This window comes from Exophiala aquamarina, assembly GCF_000709125.1.
Source record: "Exophiala aquamarina CBS 119918 chromosome Unknown aczIA-supercont1.2, whole genome shotgun sequence".
NCBI lineage: Eukaryota > Fungi > Ascomycota > Eurotiomycetes > Chaetothyriales > Herpotrichiellaceae > Exophiala > Exophiala aquamarina.
Genome location: NW_013550586.1, coordinates 68990 through 90096, shown reverse-complemented (window position 1 = coordinate 90096; position 21107 = coordinate 68990). Strand labels below are relative to the sequence as shown.

At 50.5% G+C, this 21107-nt stretch overlaps 6 protein-coding genes across 6 annotated transcripts; 3 read left to right on the top strand and 3 right to left on the bottom strand.

Moving 5' to 3' along the window:
• Nucleotides 1-821: 821 nt before the first annotated feature.
• On the bottom strand, nt 822-1407 carry A1O9_01885 (ubiquitin-conjugating enzyme E2 G1; the record flags this gene model as incomplete). The annotated part of the gene is made up of 2 exons (XM_013407461.1): nt 822-1171; nt 1248-1407. The coding sequence occupies 2 exons, from the start codon at nt 1405-1407 to the stop codon at nt 822-824; spliced, it is 510 nt and encodes a 169-aa protein (XP_013262915.1).
• Nucleotides 1408-2343: 936 nt separating this feature from the next.
• A1O9_01884 (uncharacterized protein) lies at nt 2344-5917 on the bottom strand (the record flags this gene model as incomplete). The annotated part of the gene is made up of 3 exons (XM_013407460.1): nt 2344-3180; nt 3230-5699; nt 5751-5917. 3 exons carry the CDS (start codon nt 5915-5917, stop codon nt 2344-2346), a joined length of 3474 nt encoding a protein of 1157 aa, XP_013262914.1.
• Nucleotides 5918-6932: 1015 nt separating this feature from the next.
• Nucleotides 6933-8171, top strand: A1O9_01883 (acyl-CoA dehydrogenase; the record flags this gene model as incomplete). The annotated part of the gene is made up of 1 exon (XM_013407459.1): nt 6933-8171. The coding sequence occupies one exon, from the start codon at nt 6933-6935 to the stop codon at nt 8169-8171; it is 1239 nt and encodes a 412-aa protein (XP_013262913.1).
• A 210-nt stretch (nt 8172-8381) lies between these two features.
• Nucleotides 8382-9694, top strand: A1O9_01882 (uncharacterized protein; the record flags this gene model as incomplete). Its single annotated transcript, XM_013407458.1, has 3 exons — nt 8382-8598; nt 8652-8927; nt 8976-9694. 3 exons carry the CDS (start codon nt 8382-8384, stop codon nt 9692-9694), a joined length of 1212 nt encoding a protein of 403 aa, XP_013262912.1.
• Nucleotides 9695-11101: 1407 nt separating this feature from the next.
• Nucleotides 11102-11782, top strand: A1O9_01881 (uncharacterized protein; the record flags this gene model as incomplete). Its single annotated transcript, XM_013407457.1, has 1 exon — nt 11102-11782. One exon carries the CDS (start codon nt 11102-11104, stop codon nt 11780-11782), a length of 681 nt encoding a protein of 226 aa, XP_013262911.1.
• A 5859-nt stretch (nt 11783-17641) lies between these two features.
• Nucleotides 17642-20561, bottom strand: A1O9_01880 (serine/threonine protein kinase; the record flags this gene model as incomplete). The annotated part of the gene is made up of 5 exons (XM_013407456.1): nt 17642-18229; nt 18291-19390; nt 19440-19609; nt 19663-19994; nt 20085-20561. Coding segments are annotated over 5 exons (2667 nt in total), but the record flags the coding sequence as incomplete, so codon positions are not given.
• Between the last annotated feature and the right edge of the window lie 546 nt (nt 20562-21107).

Here is a 21107-nt window from a genome sequence, read left to right as displayed (position 1 = left end):
CAAAACGACATGCAACATGCACTCGGAAGGGAAGAGGCCGAAAAGAGCAATCTTGGCGTAACTGGAAAGTATCAAAGTGACGCCCTGATATATACCTGTCTGCCAATTGGTGCCATCTTTTCGCAGAGCTGATGCTCCCGAGCTCAGATGGTATTTGAAACCAGCCTTAAGCTCGTCATGTTAAGGATTAGGACCAGGAGGAGCAAGAATGCAAGGTTTAACTTTGCTGGGATCATGTCTGTCTGCGGGTCATATATAGTTCCATTCCATGCAAATCCAATGCGACGCGTTTAATGAATAGGTATTAGCCTCTCGGAGCGCGCTTCCTAGTTGCTAAGATATATCGCTTGAACCGAAAAGCTTAATTTGCACGGGTATGATGCTGCTTCAAAATTTCAAAAGGCCCCTCCACGGAGCACTATTCCGCCGCAGGTGCATGCATTGATGCCTCCATATACATCTCAAGCGGAGCAAGCCATGAATCTGTTCTCCTCAAGTGCTACGACTCCATGAGGGTTCCTTTGATTTTCCAAGACTGAATGACGCTGTGCTCCAAATTGTAATAGATGTAGTGGCATGGGCGTAGTGCATTCATATACCAGCCAACTCCGTGCTTGAAAGTCGCAATCGAGTGACACCAATACCATCACCACATGCCAAAATCTCAGACCATGATGATCGGAGAGGCCGATGTTTGCGCCGGTGTATTCAAAATCAAAGGCTGCGGCAAGGAGGGTGAGCCAAGATGTTGCTTGTGCGCAACTTGGTATTTCCAAGAACTCAATATTCTTCTGAAAAGAATCCGGAAATCACCACATGACTCATTCGTCCCCTAGACTCTCTCGTACCAATTTCTGGCATTTTCGTCTGAAAGCCTTGGGATCCTCCCTCCACATCTTCGCGGCATCGACGTTGGCAGGACTCTCATCGTTGGGACTACTCAGCATGCTGATGACCGAGAGCAGAATTGTTTCTGGGGACTGGACGGGTGACCATCTCTCCGCGGCCGACTCATACCCATATTTGTCTTCCTCGGGAGGATGAAGGATGGATATGCAGACATCGCCGGACTCGTAGATATTGGGATGAAAGATTGGTGTTTCAAACTTCATCTTGGGTGGCATTAAAGGATATTCATGTGGGAATGATAGTCGAGCGCGAAAGAAGCCTCCTGCGTTGTTTTAGGTCCAGGTCAGCATAGGGTGTTGCAACAGGCGGAGAACCTGAGGCAGTAAAGATCAATATACCTCCATAATACTTGCAGTCGTCGTTGATCATGAGCATGACTTCCCACTCGAAGATATTGCTGTCGACCAGGCCGCAGCTTATGCCGGGAATATCCTTGTCTGATTGCATTTGTTTAAACTGTCTTCCAAGCAAGCCGGCAGCTGCGGAGGTGGTAGCCATCTTGTTTAGAGACAACCCAGTGAGCAATAAGCAGAAGGCTTAAAGCAGAGGCAAGGAGGGGCCCGATAGAGAAGTGATCCAATATCTGAAGAGATGTTGGGAGCGGGTGGGTGAGAAACAAATGAATCCCAAAGGAGGACAGGGTGAAGCGAAAGAGAGGGATACTCGATTGAAATGTGACAGGCAGCGAGGAATAACATGTAAGTATGGCCTTGTTGGGATGAAAGAGGTGAAGCAGCTATGTTAAGCAGCCAGTGTACATGTCGTTGGAGTTGGAGAAGGTGGGATGAGAGATGATGGATGATAGAGTGGCCACCGCAGTTTGCCGAATGACCTTTCGGCCAGGCCGTGATAGGCAGCGCAGCCACAAACAGGCGCCTAACAAAATCACCTGAGAACCCCCCTCGGGCCTTCTCTGGGTGCCATTGCCCCATTAAATGACAGACGGAGCGGCGCCTAAAATCAGACCGGTTTCCCGCCATCAACTGCCGCCACTGCCGCCACTCGCCTGAATGACTAACTTAATTAGCGCTAGGCAGTGGTTACGCGGTGAGCCGCTCACCATCCTCAGCCTCCTCACCGACCAGTCGCACCGTCCCTCCATGACAACGTGCATCAATATTCCAATATCCCGCTTACCAGTTCGATAACAGACCAGCATTCTTGGTACATGTGGGCAAATTCACGATCATGGTGTGGATTGATTCCATGCTAGAGCGTTGCAGTCCTTATTCCCGCATCGTCAAAACGACGGCAAAGATTCGACTTGGCCAGTCACCCAGCAGTCCTACCTAGGTAGTTATTGGCCGCTTTCCAGACGCCTCGCAATGCCTGTTCAATGTCTGTTCAAGAGTCCTCCGAAATTGCATCAAACCATTCATTCAGAATCCATATGTGCATGTGCCACGGTACAGTAGTCCCTATCACTCAAGTGACTCATTGATTGCCAAACCTCCACCCGCCTTGTACCCTCATCCGTTCCCGCTGCTCTCGGTCTATTCGTACTTCTTCAAGAGTCAACCCGTCGCCGCTCATGGCCCAGTTGGCACTACTTGTGCGCACTCGTAGGTTTTTGAGTCTATCCTTGTTTCCCTTGGCGAATATTTCCTCCATTCTCAGGGGAGCTATCGGTCCAAAGACTGCATCTCCGTCCATGCCTTCTTGTCGGATGAGTTGTTCAGTGAGATGGCCTGGAGTCGCCCAATCTGGAATGGGGAAGGCATTGCCATCATCGTCTGAATCCTCATCCTCAGAGTCGGTAGGAATCTCAGGAAGATGAATAGCCTCGCCATTAGGATATTGTGGCGACGACTTGACAGCTTGAATGGTCTTTTGTTTCACAATTGATGCTGGAGTCTTGGTATGCGCCGGCGGGTTGGGTGCGTCGGCAAATGGAATCTTGGCTCCAGCGCCATATTGTTGCATCTGCGGAGGAGCGGCACGGCTAGGCGGCTGAGGGAACTGACTCAGGTGACCTGCTTGCTGCGCCGGGGCATAAGTGCTATGATTGAAGATCGACGGCTTCTTTCCAAGTTGTGACTGTCGAATAGGAGCTCCAGAGACCACTGGTCGTGACGCGGGCTCCACAACACTTTCATCCTCGGTCTTTCTTCGTTTGGCATCACCATATTTCGCCGGTTGGGGGCGTGATGGTCCGGCATCTTCGTCCAGAGGCCTCTTTGCTGGTTTGGCAGGATTGGTAGGTAAAGGATGGTTGATCAACGGGCGGTTAGCCGTTGGACCTGCCATGCGAGAAGAAGGTCTCGTTGCCGCCTGAAAAGACAAATTAGCAGAAATTCTAGAGTATGGAGGAAGAACTTACAGCCTCATTCGCGACACGATCAAGTCGCTGCTGCTCGGCTTTTCGCGCTGCTTCTTGTCGCTTTCGCTCAATGGCTTGTTGCTGGGCTTGTCTCTTGGCTTGCTCAGCAGCCACCCGTTCTCGTTCCTTCCTTTCAACTTCCGCTCGTTGACGCTGCTCCTCTTTTCGTGCTTGTTCTTGCTGTGCTGCCCGCTTGCGCTCGAGCTCTCGCTTCTGCTCGAGTTTTCTTTGCGCTTCACGCTCATCCTGCTCCTTCTTCCGCTCTGCCGCTAGGAGAGCTCGCGGTTTCGGTGCTGGGCCATGGACCGATGATTTGAGGTTGGTCGAGGTCGATGATTGCAACGATGCAGTGCTCGCCTTTTTGGCCAGACCTGGGCGTTTGGGCTCGGCGGGAAGTGTCTCTTGGGTTGTAGATGCCGAAGAAGTAGCATTGATGGGCATTCGCTGTGATAACGTGCCCACTCGAATCGAGACCGGTGCTGGCTTTGCTTTATTGACAGGCGGCTCTCTTCCTGGACGCACCGGTCTTCCAGTCTTCATGCCGGGTGGAGGAGGGTCTGCAATATCCAATTGTTCCCCATTTTGCCGTCGAGGACTTGATTGTGGCGGCTCGGGTGCCTTTGCTTTCAATACCTTCTCATGAGCCAGCCTCTGTTCAACAGCTTTTCGTCGCTCTTGTTCGCGTGCTTTCTCAAGCTGCTCATCCATCCTTTGTTTCAGAGCTGCCTCCTTCTCCTTTCTTTGCTCCTCTTTTTCCCTGTCAGTGGAGCTGCGGGTCTTCCTCGCATCCTTGGGACTGCTAGGCAGAGGCTTATCTTGGAGCAAAGCGTTGAGGTTGGGATACATTCCTGGCATATTGTTCGCCGCTGTCTTCAATGCTTGTGGTGAAAGAGTTTCCATTTTTGCCGCCGCCGAAATACTTGCGCTGGTGGTAAATAAACCTTTAGCAGTTTTCATTATCGAATGAAGTCTCGATTTAGAAGCACTCAAGTCAAGGTATCTCCGCGGCGAACCTTGAGGCGTAGTCGTAGGAGGATAGGATGGGTTGGAGATCGAGATGGATTTTGCTGGGCTTGCTGGAGGTGCCATGGCCGCTTTAGCAGGAGAGGCCAAGGTCACGGTCGATGCAGATTTCGCGTGTCCATAGCCCGGCATCATTCTTACGGGAGCTGGAGACATTCGTACAGGTGTCCTCATTCGCTCTTCATGTGCAATTAGTTCTGGTGCACGAATATCGAATCCTTCTTCGTCCGAATATTCGTCATCTCTTGTGACAGTGCCCTTAGCAGGGGATGATACAACATTCGGGGAGGTAAGCGGCTTGATCCAATCATCCTCGTCATTATTCGTGTGTTGTGGATGCTTGGGTTGCCCTTCAGGTTGAGCATTCAGCTCAGAGTTCTTGATGTTAGCAAGGGTAGAAGATATAGATTTGGAAGGCCGTGGAGCAGGAGCCTTTCCTAGCATATCAATCTTCTCATGGAGTCTTTGGGTAGAGGACTTTGAATGGTTTTTGGACATCTGCGCTTCCCCGTCTGAATCATCGTGGCCCAAGATCTCCACGTTCTCGTCGTCGTCGCTGTCATCTTCGGCCTCGTGGTCGACATGGTCCCTCATCGGGGTATCTTCATTGTAGAGCCTAGTTGATTTCGGGTCTTGATCCGTTGCGGAAGGATGACGTGCAGCGTAGGGATTTTGTGATAGAGAACGGGCTCGGTCTACATGGCTTGTCCTTGATATTCTTGCACCAAGACTTGATTTCATTGGTTCTCGTGCAGGTAGTGCGGCGAAAGTTAGACTGCTCTTCCGAACCAACGGTCGATCTGGGGTAGACTCATCTGAAGGAGAGCCGATATCATCAAACTCATGTTGCATGTCTTGTCGGGGTTCAGCTGTGGAGATAGGATCACCGCTTGGCTGTTTGGCATCTGCAACAAGTGCTGATGCTGGTTCCTTTGAAGCGATCGCGGTGGTTTCAGGATGACCAAGCTTGGTTGTCTGGTCCTCTTTAGCGGAATGAAAAGAGCCTTCAGTCGTTCGGTGTTCTTCTTGAACATCGGGCAGGTCGGGCTCGGCAACAACATCAATCATGTCTGAATCTTGAGTCTCTGGTGGTTGAGTAATCGGCGACATGTTTGTTTCCACGTCATTATCCATCTCTTGACTTGATGTGTGGTATCCCGAGTCAGCCTGCGATTTATATGAATGTGAAACTTGCTCTTCTTTATCGGTAGCAATTTCAAAGTGCGGTTTGTTATGGTGCGCCGCCTTCTGTGGGCTTTGGCGCAGAACGGGCTTGGAGGAGAATACATCACTCAGTGGCTGTAGCTTATATGTTAGAGCGCCTTGTCGGATAATGAAGAACAATCTTACAATGCGCGTATCTGCACCAGGCACATTGCGCTTTCTAGCAGTTCGAGGAGTCTTGCCGCGCAGTTTCCCAGGCGTCTTGAAAACATTTCCCATGTCACTGTTGAAGTCAGTCGATGGGAAGGGGTTTTTGAAGAGGATGTAGTCTTACACATTGCTCTTGCTGAAGATATCAGCCATGTGCTCATTGAGCCATTCTAACTGATGCTGGGCCGGGAAAACGACTTCTTCTCTCTCATTCTGTAAAATTTGCAGAGCATTCTCCTTTTCGGCTGTGATCCATGCTGCTGAGCCGACAGTGGTATTCTTTGTCGCCATTGCGGGCGATACTAGTCGACGCGGGTTTTGAAAATCGACACCGGAATTGAAGGTTGTTAAGAGTCCTTCATTTGGTTCTCATGCAAAGGTGGGAAGGGTGGGAAAGGCAACAAGATGGCTATGGTCTTTGTTGACGGCAGGCTTTGGAATACACGACCAAGGTCTCTTGGATAAGTGACGATAGATTTCAATGTTTGGGTGTCGACCGAAAGAGCTTAGTTCCAAATCGCGCATACACGTGATACAGCTCAGTCTTGGCGTCTCCCCAACGCTTGACTCCAATTGTTGATAGAACGTTTCATGTGCACCTAGGGAGTAATCATACGAGGACTCGGTAATCTGTACTTCGTGACCCGTACATAACAGTTGACTACCTTTGAGGCCATCCAAGAGGGATGGGAAATGCCGCTCTGGAACATCATCGACAGGACTCAGCGCGAGCAGCGCCTTTGGAGAAGTGCCGGGCGATCCGAGAGCAATCACGGCCAAGGGCCACAATAATAATCACTGAACTGCATCTTTCTAAAACCGACATCTGTGCAAGAGAAGTACACATTACGGAGTCCACCTCGAAAGAATCCAATCCTCCCCGAAGAGAAGACGGGATATCTAGTTGGCATGTATGGCACAGCCTCGTCAGGCGGCCGAAGCTGCTCCTATTGGCCAGGCGCATCTCCGAATCGTCCCCTCATCTCGAAACATGCCTGGTGCAATTTCGAGAGACTAGGATATTTCCGAGATCGGAGGCTTTCTAAGTTCTCCAACCATTTGGGATCCTCTCCCTCCCGTAAGAACGGCTCATAGATAAAGCAGAGGATCACCCAGCTCAGTGTCTTTCTCGTCCTTGGTTCTCACATTCTCTCCGGACTACTGGTCCCCAATCTATTCTAAAGCTACTAGTAGTACCATGGCATCCAAGAGCCCTATCACTCGTATTCCGTCGCAGTTGCTTGCTGAGTCTTTGAGACCGAACTGGTCACAACCTCGGCAATGCTTGCGTGCTTCAAACTTCAACATGACAAGACAGTTCTCCGCCTCCAGACAGCAAAAGTTGATGGATATAAGCGGATTCACCGAAGAGCAATTGACTGTTCGCGACTCTATTCAAAAGATCTGTGCGCAATTTCCGAATGAATACTGGCAGCAACATGATCAAAGTGAGACTGATCCAAAGGAGCTGCATGCCGCCTTGGCTGCCGACGGCTGGCTAGGTATTGCGCTTCCCGAGGAGTTTGGTGGTGCAGGGCTGGGCATTTCTGAAGCCACAATGATGCTGCAAACGATATCTCAATCTGGAGCGGGAATGGCAGGCGCACAATCGATTCATGCCAACGTCTATGCCACTCAACCACTAGCCAAATTTGGCAACAAGGAGCAGTTAGAATCAACAATTCCCAACATCATCAGCGGAAAGACTAGAGTATGTTTTGGTGTGACAGAGCCCAATACCGGTCTCGATACACTGCGGTTAAAAACGAGTGCAGCTCGGAAAGGAGACAAGTATGTTATTAGCGGTCAGAAAATCTGGATCACTTGTGCACAAGTAGCTTCGAAGATGATACTCCTCGCTCGGACCACGCCTCTGGAAGAGGTCCAAAAGCCTAGTGAAGGGCTTTCAATGTTTTGTATAGACATTGATAAGTCCAATCCAGCACTGGAGCTTAAGAAGATCAAGAAAATGGGGGGTCGGGCCGTCGATGCTAACGAAGTGTTCTTTGACCACTACGAAGTGCCTGAAAATACCCTCATTGGAACGGAAGGCCAGGGGTTCAAGATCATTTTGCACGGAATGAACGCCGAAAGGTGTCTGCTAGCAGGAGAAGCGCTTGGACTGGGGTATGCCGCGATTGAAAAGGCGGCCAAGTACGCGAAGGAGAGGGTAGTCTTCGGGCGACCCATCGGCAAGAACCAAGCAATCGCTCATCCTCTTGCGGATGCATATATGAACTTGGAGGCGGCCAAGCTGTCTGCTTACAATGCAGCACGCCTATATGACAGGAGCACGAAGGATAAGAGCATCAGCCAGCATGCTGTGGGAGTGGCTTGCAATAGTGCCAAATATCTAGCGGCTGAGGCAGCGTTTCGAGCTTGCGAAAGAGCGGTGATGACCCATGGTGGGATGGGATATGCGGCAGAATACGATGTTGAAAGATACCTAAGAGAGTGTCTTGTTCCTCGGATCGCACCAGTGAGTCGGGAGATGATACTCAACTTTGTGAGCGAGAAGGTATTGGACTTGCCACGAAGTTATTGATCATTTTAGAGATAGTACCATGGCACACTTGTATTGGAATACAATAATAGTTTATAGAATCGGGTCCTTTGTGGCTGTTGTTGCGCATGCGGTGACGTACACGGTACGATGCGGAGAAGTAAATAAATATAAGTTTGCCAATTGTGCCCCTCCACACCCCAACATCCTGCACTGTCATCTTACCGTCTAGAAGTGTCATAGACCACAACAATGTCGCGGATAGAGGAACTCCCCGATAACTTCGATGAAAGCCTCAATCTCAATGAAGCGCCTAGTGCGCCGCCTCCCTCGATCGAGGAGCTCTACCAAGAACATATCAGGACACCCCGTAAAGACCCCATCAGCGACCAGAGCTTCGAGCAGATTGTACAGGACATGAGCAAAACGCCACTATTCATGAACAGTTTAGCAGAGGCAACTGACGAGGGTACGGCATAATTCCGTCCATGCTCGGGCTTGATGCTGAGCAAAGCGTGACAGATGGACAAAATGATCTTCTGGAAGCTATCAAGGCTTTGCAGTATGAAGGGACTAAGGCAGAGGTTGCCCAAGGGTTCAAAGAGCGGGGGAATGAGATGGTAGCAGAAAAGAAATGGTCAGATGCCAAAGAGTTCTACGCCAAGGGAATTGCAGTCCTGGGGGACAAGGGAGAAGACAAATGGGACAAGGCTGAAGACCACGAGAGTGAGGTGGCACTCCGACAGACTTTGGAGGAGCAACTCTACGTCAATCGGGCGCTGTGTAACCTTGAGCTCAGTGAGTTGGTATCGAAGTTTGGCTGAAGCGACCGTGCTAATCTGATAGAAAACTATCGGTCGACAACATTAGACAGTGCAGCGGCACTTCGGCTCAACCCTAACAATATCAAGGCACATTTCCGGTCGGCGTCAGCATTGTTCGCCTTGGACAAGGTGCTCGAAGCACTTGATGTGGCATCTCGAGCCATCAAGCTTGATGCAAACAATGCTGCGCTGGCAAAGCTACTCGGCAAGATTCGCGAGCGAGCCAAGGCGAAAGAAGCTCATGACCGACGACGAGAGGCCGAGCATCAAAGGAGACGACAGGAACAATCAGTACTTGCGGCGGTTCTCAAGGCGAAGAAGATCCAAGCACGAGGCAACAAGAACTCACCGAACTTGGAAGACGTGAGTATCCGACTGTCGCCGGATCCGTTGTCACCTACGAGTCTTCTGGAATTTCCGGTGATGCTCTTGTATCCCATGCACAATCAGAGCGACCTGATTAAGGCGTGGGCGGAGAAGACTGCCATCACGGATCATCTTAGCTACATTCTACCTCTCCCGTGGGATACCAAAAACCAGTACAAGCTGGCGACGGTGGAATGCTACATGGATACTATCAGTGGTGGTCTGATGAAAGTGGGTAAGAAGTTGACACTGTTGGAAGCACTGTCGAATGGAAAGACAGAAGTTGTTGATGGGCTGGTCAGGATATTTGTTGTGCCTGTTTCACTGGCACCTCGGTGGATTGATGAGGTGAAGAGGAAGAAGGGGAGGTCTTAGGAATTGTGGCAATGTGAGTGGAGCGAGAGCGGTTGACTTAACAAGGACGGAGTGATAATAGTTGAGATATGTGCTAGCGACTTAGTGTTGATACTAGGGACTGGATACTACACTATCTCACTCTATAAGCTCCCCTTAGTACAACGCTTGTCAATTAGTGGCTCAGACTAATTCGGGCTTAACTAGACACTAATTACGTGTACGATTAGGCACTCGTCATGCAACTCCTCCGCCTGCGACTCGCCCCTTCTCTCCCCTTGTTTCTTCTCTATTCGCTCTGGCCTCGTGCGTCCTTTCCCCGTCCGAGCCCGGGTTTCTCACCCTTCATTTTCCTCTTCGTATTCTCTCATTTTTGATGCTTTAAAGTCCCCACATCTTCTTCTTCATCTTCTGTCACACACAGACCCAAGCCGCTCACTCCTCATCCTCTCCACCGCCTGTTTCCCGGTTCCACCACCCATACTCATCGTTCCTTATCCATTACCCACTACGACTCTCTCAATCCAAGCCCCTACATGTCTATCCCCTGCGCTCGATTCCATTTTAACTTGCGCCATTCTCCGTCCGTCTGGTTTAGCTTCTCGTCTCCTGCGGGCCGAAAGCCTCCTGGCGTCTCTTGGTGCTGCCAGATCCTGCCACGCCCTGGCTAGCCGTAACCCACATTTGCAACGCCAGGCTACGTCCGCCACCCATCCTTGACTTTCTATCCTCTGCAGTCTGCCCTAACCGCACACCGCACCAACCCAAATCAGTCCGAACCAAAACCGCACAGCCGAACCTACGCCATCCCTCCACCATCCACCACCTCCCAAGGCTACGCCTACGCCTACCTTACACTTCCCAGATCTCACGAACCTCCTTAGCTCACGCCCAATCATCCACCTTGATCGCTAAAGCAATCATGAATAACCCCGCCCTGCCAGTTTACGCTTCCCAAGCTCAGTCTCAAAACCCATACGCTGCTCAGCCAGCTGCCTTCTCTCATTCCCAGCCCGCCGGCTTTTACGCACCGTCCCCGGGTCCGCCCTACGACCCTGCCCAGACCTCATTTCAACCTGCCATGATACCAAACCACATGCAACGGGCAACCCATCCTCAGCACTTACATCAGCCTGCTCCCCAGCAATTCTATCATCAACCGCAACAGCCCGCTCTCGCTGGCTCCCCATTTCAAGGTCAGTTCCGTCGCCCTCTTCAATCTCTCTAGCGTCGCCACCCTTTTCATCACCAACAGCCATTCGGACACTGACATCTCATCCAGGCCAGACATCTTCCAATCGACCATCACCCGTTCCCTTCAATCCAGGGTCAAGCCACAACTCGAACCCTAGTATCCACCAGGTTGTCACACCTTCCTCCTCCCAAGCAGCAGGAGCATCGTCACTGCCTTCCACAGCCGACCCAAACATGGCCGCAGCAGTCGGGATACAAGGGCAGCCCAATGCAACTCTCGCTCAACAAGCCCAAATACAGAATGCCGCGCAGGCAGCACGCACTGCCACCACACCCCACCATCAACAGCAGTCATCTCAACAACAGCAACCTCAACCGGGACAGCCACAAGGCCAGCCTATGTCGCCCCAATCCGCAGCGCGCGAACGTGCGCGCGTTTCCGTCTTACTAGAAATCAACACACATCTACTGCAAGAGGTGGTATCTTTACAGGCCCAAGGCAAAGCAGGTGCTACGGCCAGCCAGGGCCAACAATCCCCCACGTCCCCAACCTTGGCCACCGATTCAACAAACGCCCTCAATAACAGCCCTGGGGATCCTCCCAAATCTGCTGGTGGGAACTCAAAGCCGCCTTCTCAGGAATATGCCGATTGTATGCGCCGATTGCAGGCAAATCTGTCGTATCTAGCTGCAATTGCAGATGCCAAGAAGAAAGTCAATGGTGCTTTACCAGCGGGACCTGCAATTCTAGCACCGCCTGCCCATTTAACTCCTGTCCACGACCTCTACAGGAAACTGAATGCCTTGTTTCCAGAGGCGAGCCAGTCTGCGGCCACCAAGGCTGTGGGTCATGCCTCAAATCAGGGCCACGCTCAGAAGCAACGACAGGCTGCTGCTGTGTTGGCTCAAGGTTAATATTGGAAAATGGACTGTAAACCGATCAAAAGCACGAAACCTTTCCGGAAAAATACAAGATTTACAATTTGTCCAGGTATTCACTATCCATCACGCCGGTGTCCATCGATGGACGATTAAACTGTACTCCGATAAGCGAGTCAGGCATTTATCGGCAGACTTGTACGAGAGCACCATCGGGCTTTCTGCAGACGGCAGGCTTATCGCCCTTGTTGTGGCGCTGACGACCCTCGGAAAAGCCCAATCCGGCAACCCAGCTTGCCTCCCCAAAGGCATCGGTCAAGCGAAGTTTTGGCACTGTCGGACACTGAGCGTGGATGGAAGCTACAAAGTGAAAACATCCCCACCTGCTTTGCATGAACATGACTGCAGCTCCATCGCGGCTCCCAAATGGATTAATCGCGACTTTAAACTATTCAAAGCGAGATGATGCGCGTTCTCTGACGAGACGGTCAATCCACCGCGTGATTATGATTCTAGCTGGCACTTGTGGCCGTTGTCAACATTATTATTCTCTGGCGTGGTGAGCTGTGATCTCTCTAACCCTAGGGTAATGGTGGCTCTTGCGACGTTTTGTCTCATGGAGTAGTATGAGAATGAACAAGGTAGAATATGGATGAGGCGGCCACCGAGACTCCTCCCACAATATGCCGCGGCGGACAAATCACCCTTTATTGCGTGACTGAGGGACAACATCTCTATATATTTACTGCCAAGCCAAGGTGATTATTTCAACCACACAACAAATCGGAAGATATCCAAGACCCATCAGACCCGGCCGAGAGTAGATTAGTAATAAGATCCGGGCTGCAAGGCGCTTGTTGGCAACATACCATCTCCGTACATTATGCATCTGACGGTGCCTGATTTTCACCTACCTATCCGCGAATGACAAAATGAAAAAGATGGAATGGCACTGAGAGATAACATGAAAGTTGGAACCCAATTTGGCATCGTACTCAGGACCTTCTCTCAATGATTGTACCCCTTCGAAGTAGGTAGGGCTGCTGGACCGGTCGGTTACGCAAAAAGAAATGTGACGAGGAACGTCCGCTTTGTTCGATATGCACTTCTCTATCAATTAGATGCTACGCCTACGGACCTAAGCCAGTTTGGATGAATGACCTTGAGCAAGAGCGAGCAGTCGCCAACAGTCTTAAGGAAATTGTAAAACATACTTCGAGGAAGAGATCTGCGCGTCCACCGTCCAAGCCTTGGACTTCGACTGCCCCATCTTAGCACCCAAGCCCTTGAATGTATCCACCGGAAGTACATCTATATCTGGGTCCGAGATCAATCGCCACACGGACGATTCCCAAAACGCTAGTTCTGCATCCTCGAAGGATCTCGGGAGTCGTCGTATGCTAGATGGCGGCCTGTCTGTAAGAATGCTGATGGTATACCAACCTCTATAGTGACTGATATTACCTAGAGCTCCTCTTCGGTTGAACCTGAAAAGGCAGATGGCCATCGACCGGGTTTCTCCATTGCAGTGGACGAAATGATGACCGTCATCCAGCTCGTCTTTTTCGAGGTATTACCCCAGCCCTGTCTAGAAATATGACCGTGTTTTTTTCTTTGCTAACAAGTTATGTTAAAGTTGTTCGCAGGCAACGGCAACGGATGGGAGCCGCATCTCCGTGCATTAATGAGTATGTACCATCGTGGATTTACGCATGAGCTAAAACCATTCCGACTGACTGAAAAGTCGACAATCATTTGGAAAGAAAATCTCACTCTCGTAGAGTATGACTCTGCGGTTGCAGAAGAAGTCCTCTGCTTCAGATTTCTGAGTAGCACGATTATTTGGCTCGATATAATCTCCTCCATCACAAATAGGAAAGCACCATTTCTGCTGTCTTACAATTCTTCAGCTTTCTCCCCTGGATCCTAGATCAAGCTTGAGAGCATTATGGGCGGCAGAAATAGGGTCATGCTTCAGATAGGCCGTATTTCTGCGCTGTATGAGCATCAAATTCACCTCGCAGAAAAAGGAAACCTCGACTGTGCAACACTCGGTCCTGTCGTTCATGATATCGATCGGGAGATCTAGTGTGAACTTTCCCAGCTAGCATTGGAAGGCTCCAGCCTCATAGAAGGTGAGTCAAAAACGCCTGCCGATGTACCGACGCTTGTCACGCAGATATTTGCGTATATGTCTTCTATTTATTTGCACTTGGTCGTCTATGGCTTCCCTGGGCAGAACATGTTAGCCAACTCAGCTTATCCCAAATCAATGAATTTACTTCGGACGAAGATTCCTCATACTGCTCTGACTACTATAATCTGCCCATTATTTATCATTGGGTCCATAGCAAAGACGGAGGATGAACAGTACTCCCGAGATATTTTTCCCTCTGCACCGATTACCGGAACGATTTACTAACACCGAGTGAGGATTTTGCCTGTTCCTAGAGGACGTTTGGAGAACAAGACGGACAAACCCGACTTTTACATGGAAAGAATGTCAGGAAACTACCCACAATCTTATGATCCTTTGAATTATACAAGCTAGAGAGCCGAGACCATCAAAGGCGGTCTTGAATCTTTCGGTTGCTCGGGATCACTTTCTCGCCAGGGATGACCAATGCATCAACAGCTCTCTGGTAAGTCGGCCGAGTCAATTATGGAAATACAACGCAAAAATCTCTTATTTGGGCTGGCTTAATGGCATTACTGCTTCTAGGAGCTATCCGTGCACAGTTGAGGAGGAAGGAGCCAGAGGTTTTTCTTCCCGCCGAGCCAAAGAGCTGCTCTGCCTGGTTCGTTGTGGCGGACCATATCCCCATTCGACAAGGTATCATTAAGCTTGCTGCTATTACACCACTTTGAGCCTTCCAGAGGCCACTTTTTCCTTGACTGCATTATGGATCGGTGCCTGTGTTTCTAAGCACTGCGTTCCATAATCTGACTGCGGATCCCGGCGGTGCGCTTCAAGTGATGATTGGACACTCCTGCAGGTCGCGGCCCATTTCTTCAGCCTCATGGTCCCATAGCCCCTTTTTGACTCCGATACGGGTGAGATATATCGAAGCTTCAGTGCTAGTCAGGAACGACATGCCTTTTTCCATTGAGCTGTGGCCAGCTGATCTGAGCACCCTGTCGGCTCGCACAAAGGACCAATCGCGGACTAGGGCCGGGCAAGGGGTTGCGACCGAGCGCGATCTGGACGGGCTCGATGTCAAAATGGACTGAATTTCAGTTCTTTCATAGTCATTTAATAATTTTATGACTTGTGGCAAGTGCAACTACTTAAACGCGGGAATGCCGTCTTCCATCTTCCATGATTCAAGGGGAATTTGAGTCCGGCTCTATATGTATGGCCTTCCACGATAGCAATCATGCTATCTATCCTACGAATTGCCGCAAATACAATCCAGTAAAGCCTTAGTAGCCTCTTGCACCTGATCACTGCAGACTACTTCCGAGGAATAGATAAAGACCATACTGCCGCACCTCCGAAGATGAAGAACATCGTCATCCTCGGCGGCTCGAGGGTCACCATGGCTCACTGAATCCTCAAACAAACCTCAAAGACCGCTCTCACGGTGCCATTCAACATCACCCGCGTGTCCCCCAACAGCCATTTCTACTGGAGCATGCCCCCCCCGAGAGCAATCCTCCCAGGACAGCTCACTGACGAGTAGCTGTTCCAACCCATCGCCGCAGGCTTCAAGCACTACCCCCCCAGCCGATTCGAGTTCATCCTCGCGTACGCCACGGCTCTCCACGTCGACGGGAGAACAGTCACCATCTCTGAGGGGCCTACTCAACCCTCCCACACCCCTGAGTAATTTCTCAAATACAATTTCCTCATTCTTGCGACTGGCTCGCACGCGAGAGGCAATATACTCCGTTCAAAGGGCTAGACTCGACCGAGGAGACCAAGACCGCTCTCCACAATTTTCATCGCCGCGTCGAGAATACCAACACTATCGTTGTGGCCGGTGGCGGCGTCACGGGCGTTGAGGCTGCCGGTGAACTGGCGTTCAAGTATGGGCGGCAGAAGGTAATCATCCTGGTAAGTCAAGCCAAGTCCCCAAGTCGCCATGTCCACATTCCCACATCCCCCATTTGAACAAACATTCCAGCTCTGAATCAGTGGCAATGCTGAGCAAAAAGCAAACAGATAGTAAGCGGCAGCACCATCCTGGAAGAAAGCCCCGCGAGCGTCCAGAAAGTCGCGACGAAAGCGCTCCAGGATCTCAACGTCCACATCAAATTCAACACATGAGCCGCCACTTACAAACCCGTATCCGATTCCTCCCCCGTCGTTAATGCTCAACCGCCTCCGCAGCGGCAACAACTCAGCGCCACGCTCCCAGATAAGACCACCCTGCTGACAGACATGTACATCCCAGCCTTCGGACTCGTCCCGAACTCAAGCTACATGCCCTCGCGTTTCCTGAACCCCGACGGCTTTGTGCTCGTCGATGAGTTCCTGAACATCCGAGGGCGCATTGACACCGCGGTACCGGAGGAGCCTGCGCAGAAAGCCATCTGGGCGCTCGGCGACGTCGGGGATGTCGAATACGCGCAGTTCATATCGTGCGACAAGCAGTCAGCGCATCTCGCGAAGAATATTGCACTGGCGTTGCGCGCGGATGCTAGCGGATCCAAGGGCCGCCCCGAGCCGGCGTTGGTGCCGTACAAACCGTCTGCGAAACGTTATGTTTCTTTTAGTTTTTATTTTCCCCTCTTACAATTTAGTACATTCCCACTGCATCGTTTATAACCCCACTTCCCTGTCCCTCTCAACACCTCGCTCTCTTCCCCTGCTACCTCCTCCCCATCCATCCCAACCAAAGCCTCTGACTAACAACTCCTTTTACCTCCCTGTATAGGCTTCATGGGCCTGCAAATCGGCCTGAAAGCGGGAACGGGCCACTGCGGGACGTTCAAGGTGCCGAACTTCATCGTCGTGTGGGCGCGCAAGAACCTGTTGACGGAGAAATCTGCGGCCTACTGTTGATGGCTCTTTGTTCTAGCCCTTCTAGGTTCAAGTTAGACCTGCTTCGCTGGGAGTCCTGGTCTACCCTGCTTATGCGGAAATGGAACTCGGGCATAGTCCATGGACACGTAGTCGGTGTGGTGTGGGGCGCAAGAGTTCGGCTTTGAACTGTTGCGTGTTCTCGTAGATGGATAACTTGGAGCGGCCTGGTGTACAGAAACCCTGTTTCACAGAAGAGAACAACTGCGTTAAAACAGCTCATAAAGCCCATCATGCGTTTGTATGTCTCTGGGTATCTAACAAGGGGAAAAGACCACAAGTCGTAGCACAGGATGTGTGACCATTCGCAAGCTCCGAATTTCTCCCTCATTACCCTCGTTGGGTAGTTCCACCCGATCTATTCTAGCGAAAAAGACTTTTTATGACTGGTATGCTAGCTAGCACGATCTAGACGTTCCAAGCCCTCCTGTCCTGTGTTCCACCAGCACCCCCTGGGTATCAGAGTCAAATTGACGAGCCAAAGAGTATGCGCCGATTCTCCTGAGCCCTCATTCGCAGATGAATGTTTACTGCTTACTAGACGCCAGCCATTTCAAGAACCATGATATGACCAAACCCATTGCAGCTTTTTCGTAGCTGTGATTTTAGCCCAACGCCACTCCCTGAGGGTGATATAATGTGAGATAACTCCTGTAATGACAGTAATAACGCCTGAGACGACAGTGACAAAGAGGGCCCCATAGAAAGCCATCCACATATCGCTCAGATGCCTTTCTCGAGCAGGTATGAGTTCGGATGAAAGGATGAATGTTGGCCCAGAAACAAATGCTGAAACTATGCATAGATTATGCTGGCCCCCATGAGGTTCAAGTCGACCCCTCACGCCTAGAGCAGATACATTCAGGGAGGTTATCGAAGGTATCATCGACTGGGCCGAGTAAAACTTTCAAGATGTTGCCGTCGCTGGGCTCAGTGTCAACAATATCTTTATCCAAGTTCAATCCCGAGTCCAGGTGCGCTAAGCGAGCTGTCCCGCGTTTGTCATTCCCAAACTGAACGAATTGAACGCCGATATGTTTGCGCGGTAGATCCTTTTGGTTCATAAAACCGACAACATCCTTGACGAAGCTGCTAAGATCGCTGCGATTTTCCCAGACTCCATCAGTGAGAATGTAAAGGGTGACAGGAGGAAGCGTGGGGTTGTTAATCCAGCTTACAAGCTTACTCGGATTCGCCTTCTTCTTCCATTCGTAGAGAATTCTGTCACATACACTCTCAGGATTAGATGTCGCACTCAGATGTGAACCTCTTTCTGTAACCTTGGAAAGTAACAAGGATGATTTTTTGCTGCAGCATTTCTCATTCGAAACTGTAAAGCACAAGTCAATCGAACCATCAACATCCACTGTCTTGGTGAGGTAAGCGAAAGATGAAAAGAAATTAATGACTTCGGGCCAGCGGTCCTTCATGGAGATAGCGTCATCGACCAAAATCATCTAAAAGGCATTTAACTAGTTAGCCGTGTATCATAGGAGTTTGGGGTGAGGGGGAACGTACGTGGTTTCGCCCTTTCACGCGGTTCAAATACTCCTCGTTTGGCAATTTCTCAGATTCCCTTCTTAATCGCCGTAATTTTCTACCAGACATCCACCGCTCAACTTCGGCAACCGAAATTGTGGGCACCTTTGATCCAGGTGTGTCATGAACTGGGCATTGTCGCTGGGGGGACTTTTCGGCTTCAAATTTTCCTTCTGTGCTGGGCTGTGACATATTCCTCATGACATCGGGCTCCGATTCCGCAATACCTGGTATGCCACAGCCTGAATCGCGTGTTTGACGCGCACTAGGGCTGTTGTTGAAAGGCAATTCCCCACCTGGTACGTTTGTTGTCAAGCCTGGATAGGCCTTATCAGAGACCTGAGGAGGACTGGGCGAAAGGTCTGTTCCTCGAGGGCTACCATACGCGGTGGTTCCAACGTCGGCTTGGGTGTGAGATGGACCTGCGTTAGCATTCGGACCTATTAAGCTTGCTGGTGGTGTCGTAGGAGTCGCACATGTGTCAAAGGCTTCACCTGACTTGCGAAGGGGCTGCAAGAAGGACATGTCGTTGGAGCTCGCTCCGCTACTACTATCATGAGGGCGATGTGTGGTGATAGTGTCGGCGGATGGATCGTGAGTGTGGGCTCTTTTGGGCCGTGGTGGAGCCTGAGACCTTTGTTTGGGGCTGTAGGCACTGGTGTAGATTTCAGATGCCGTTATTTTTCTCTGCATCACCAGCAAATCGAATGTCCGTCCTAGAAACTGATCTGCCGAAAAACGGAGTTCGTGCGCTTTGAAGCAATCTTGTAGCAATATTCGCCAAATATTGGGCGTAACTCGATCGCTTGCTCTGCACAATCCTGTCAGCTTTGTATGCCACGCTTCAATTTCCGGGAGAACACTGCTCCCAGTATGAAAACAGTCGCTGTCCTGGAAATCTGAGATTCTAGCGATAGATTGTGTACGCAGATTGCGATATTCTTTGATAGCTGGAAGGCCATAGGTCACCCAGCCTGCAGCCTCGCTAAAAACGCAAGCCAGTGACCAGATGTCTCCTTTTTTCTCGGCGTTGATAAACTTGGAGTTAACCTGTCTTTCCACATAGTGACTAGGGGGCCCTAAAGGATGTTAGACCAGATTCTGGAGGGGGCCAACACTATCTCGAACCATATGTACGAGTTCCCACAGCAACTTTATGATTTACCTCGGACCCAGATTCGTCGTGTAACCCAAAGTGACTATGACCAAGATCGGCAAGTTTGAAGGTGTAGCGGTAGGGTGACTTTTCTCCATTGCTGAAAACGAGGATATTCGAAGGTTTTATGTCCTGGTGGACTCTTGGTGACATTAGCTCACCAAAATAATCGCCGAGAATTATTTTATTCCTTACCCATGGAAGCCATCGTCATGCTCGCCATGCCGGTGCCCGACGTCGTGGATTTGACGAAGGCCTCTCGCTAGATTGAACATACGTTCCCAGAAATCGGTTGTATCGGTTTGCTCCCTTGGGCCTTCAACATTTTTATAATAGTCGGCCAGTGTACCTTGGTCCGCATATTCGAGGATGACGTTGTGGGACCCATCTTGAGTAAAACTGCCATAAAACTTGACAATGTGTTTCCCAGCATCCTCATTCACTCTCAAAGTTTCAAAAGCGTTGAGCTCATTGCGATAGGACCTTTCCGATAAGGACGTCTTTGCATTATATGTTTTTACTATATACTCATGTTTGCAGTAGTCGTCAATTGTCTAGCGTAAGGTTAGTAAAGATAGCAGACAATCGAATAGTGTTACAGTGCACCTGGTACTCACCTCGTCGTCGTCGTCGTCGTCGTCATCGTCGTCATCATCTCCATTCTTAGCGCAAAAACAATACCATGGGTGAATATCCACCAGCCAGGTAGTCGACGTCCTCCCAGAGCCTTTTTCCTCTCGTGGAGAAATCGGAAAGATGATGTCGTTGAGAATCTGTACGTCACTAGGACCATCCTTGAACTCATATGCACAAAATGCCCACTGTTCTTCATCGAATCGCTGAAATAGATCTGCCGAAAAGCTGTCTGGTGCTCTCTCGAGAGGCAGTCTGGCATCAACAAGAGAGGGAACCTTGATACAGTAGTCAATTAGATACCCTCGATCGATCAACACCAGGATTGAGAGTATTAGGAGGCGTTCCTCAACTGCAGCTATATCAGCGCGCGTGAAGCGTTTATGACAGGCACTCTCCAAAAGCGCCTCTAGCTTTCCCGGGGTCTTCAAGAAATCCGACAGCTCATCTTTTGGCACAAATGTCTCCGCCTTTGATGAATTCCCAAAGCGGAATCCTTTTACTCGGTTTGTTGCAAGGAAACGGCGCAACTCGGCCTGAGGTGTCTGGTCAAAGTGCATGTGCGACAAGCGATGTGGGGAGCCCATGGTCTTATTAGTAGTTTGGCAAGGCTGTAGGTATGGGCGGGTATAGAAGCTCTATGATGGCCTCGATCTCTATACCGATCGGCATTTCTGTGGGAGCATGTCGAGGAGAGGCAGGAAAGAGAAGAAACAACAGAGGCAGACTGGAGAATGCGGTCAGGCTGCGGATGATGAGGTTGTTCTGAGTGCATGATGCGAATCTTTGAGAGAAGAGGGAGGGGGGGGGGAGCCGCCTGGTAAGGCTTGGGCGAGGCAAACAAGGGTGCCAGAATCTGTGCCCCACCTCTGTTAGCTGAACTTTGGACAGGGGTATCAAAAGCAATGTCAAATCTAGCTGCTGCCGCTTTCTCCATGCACTAGGATTGGATCCGAACTTCGAACTGGGAGTGGTTGCCTGTTCGTTGTTCGCAATTGTGTAGGGAC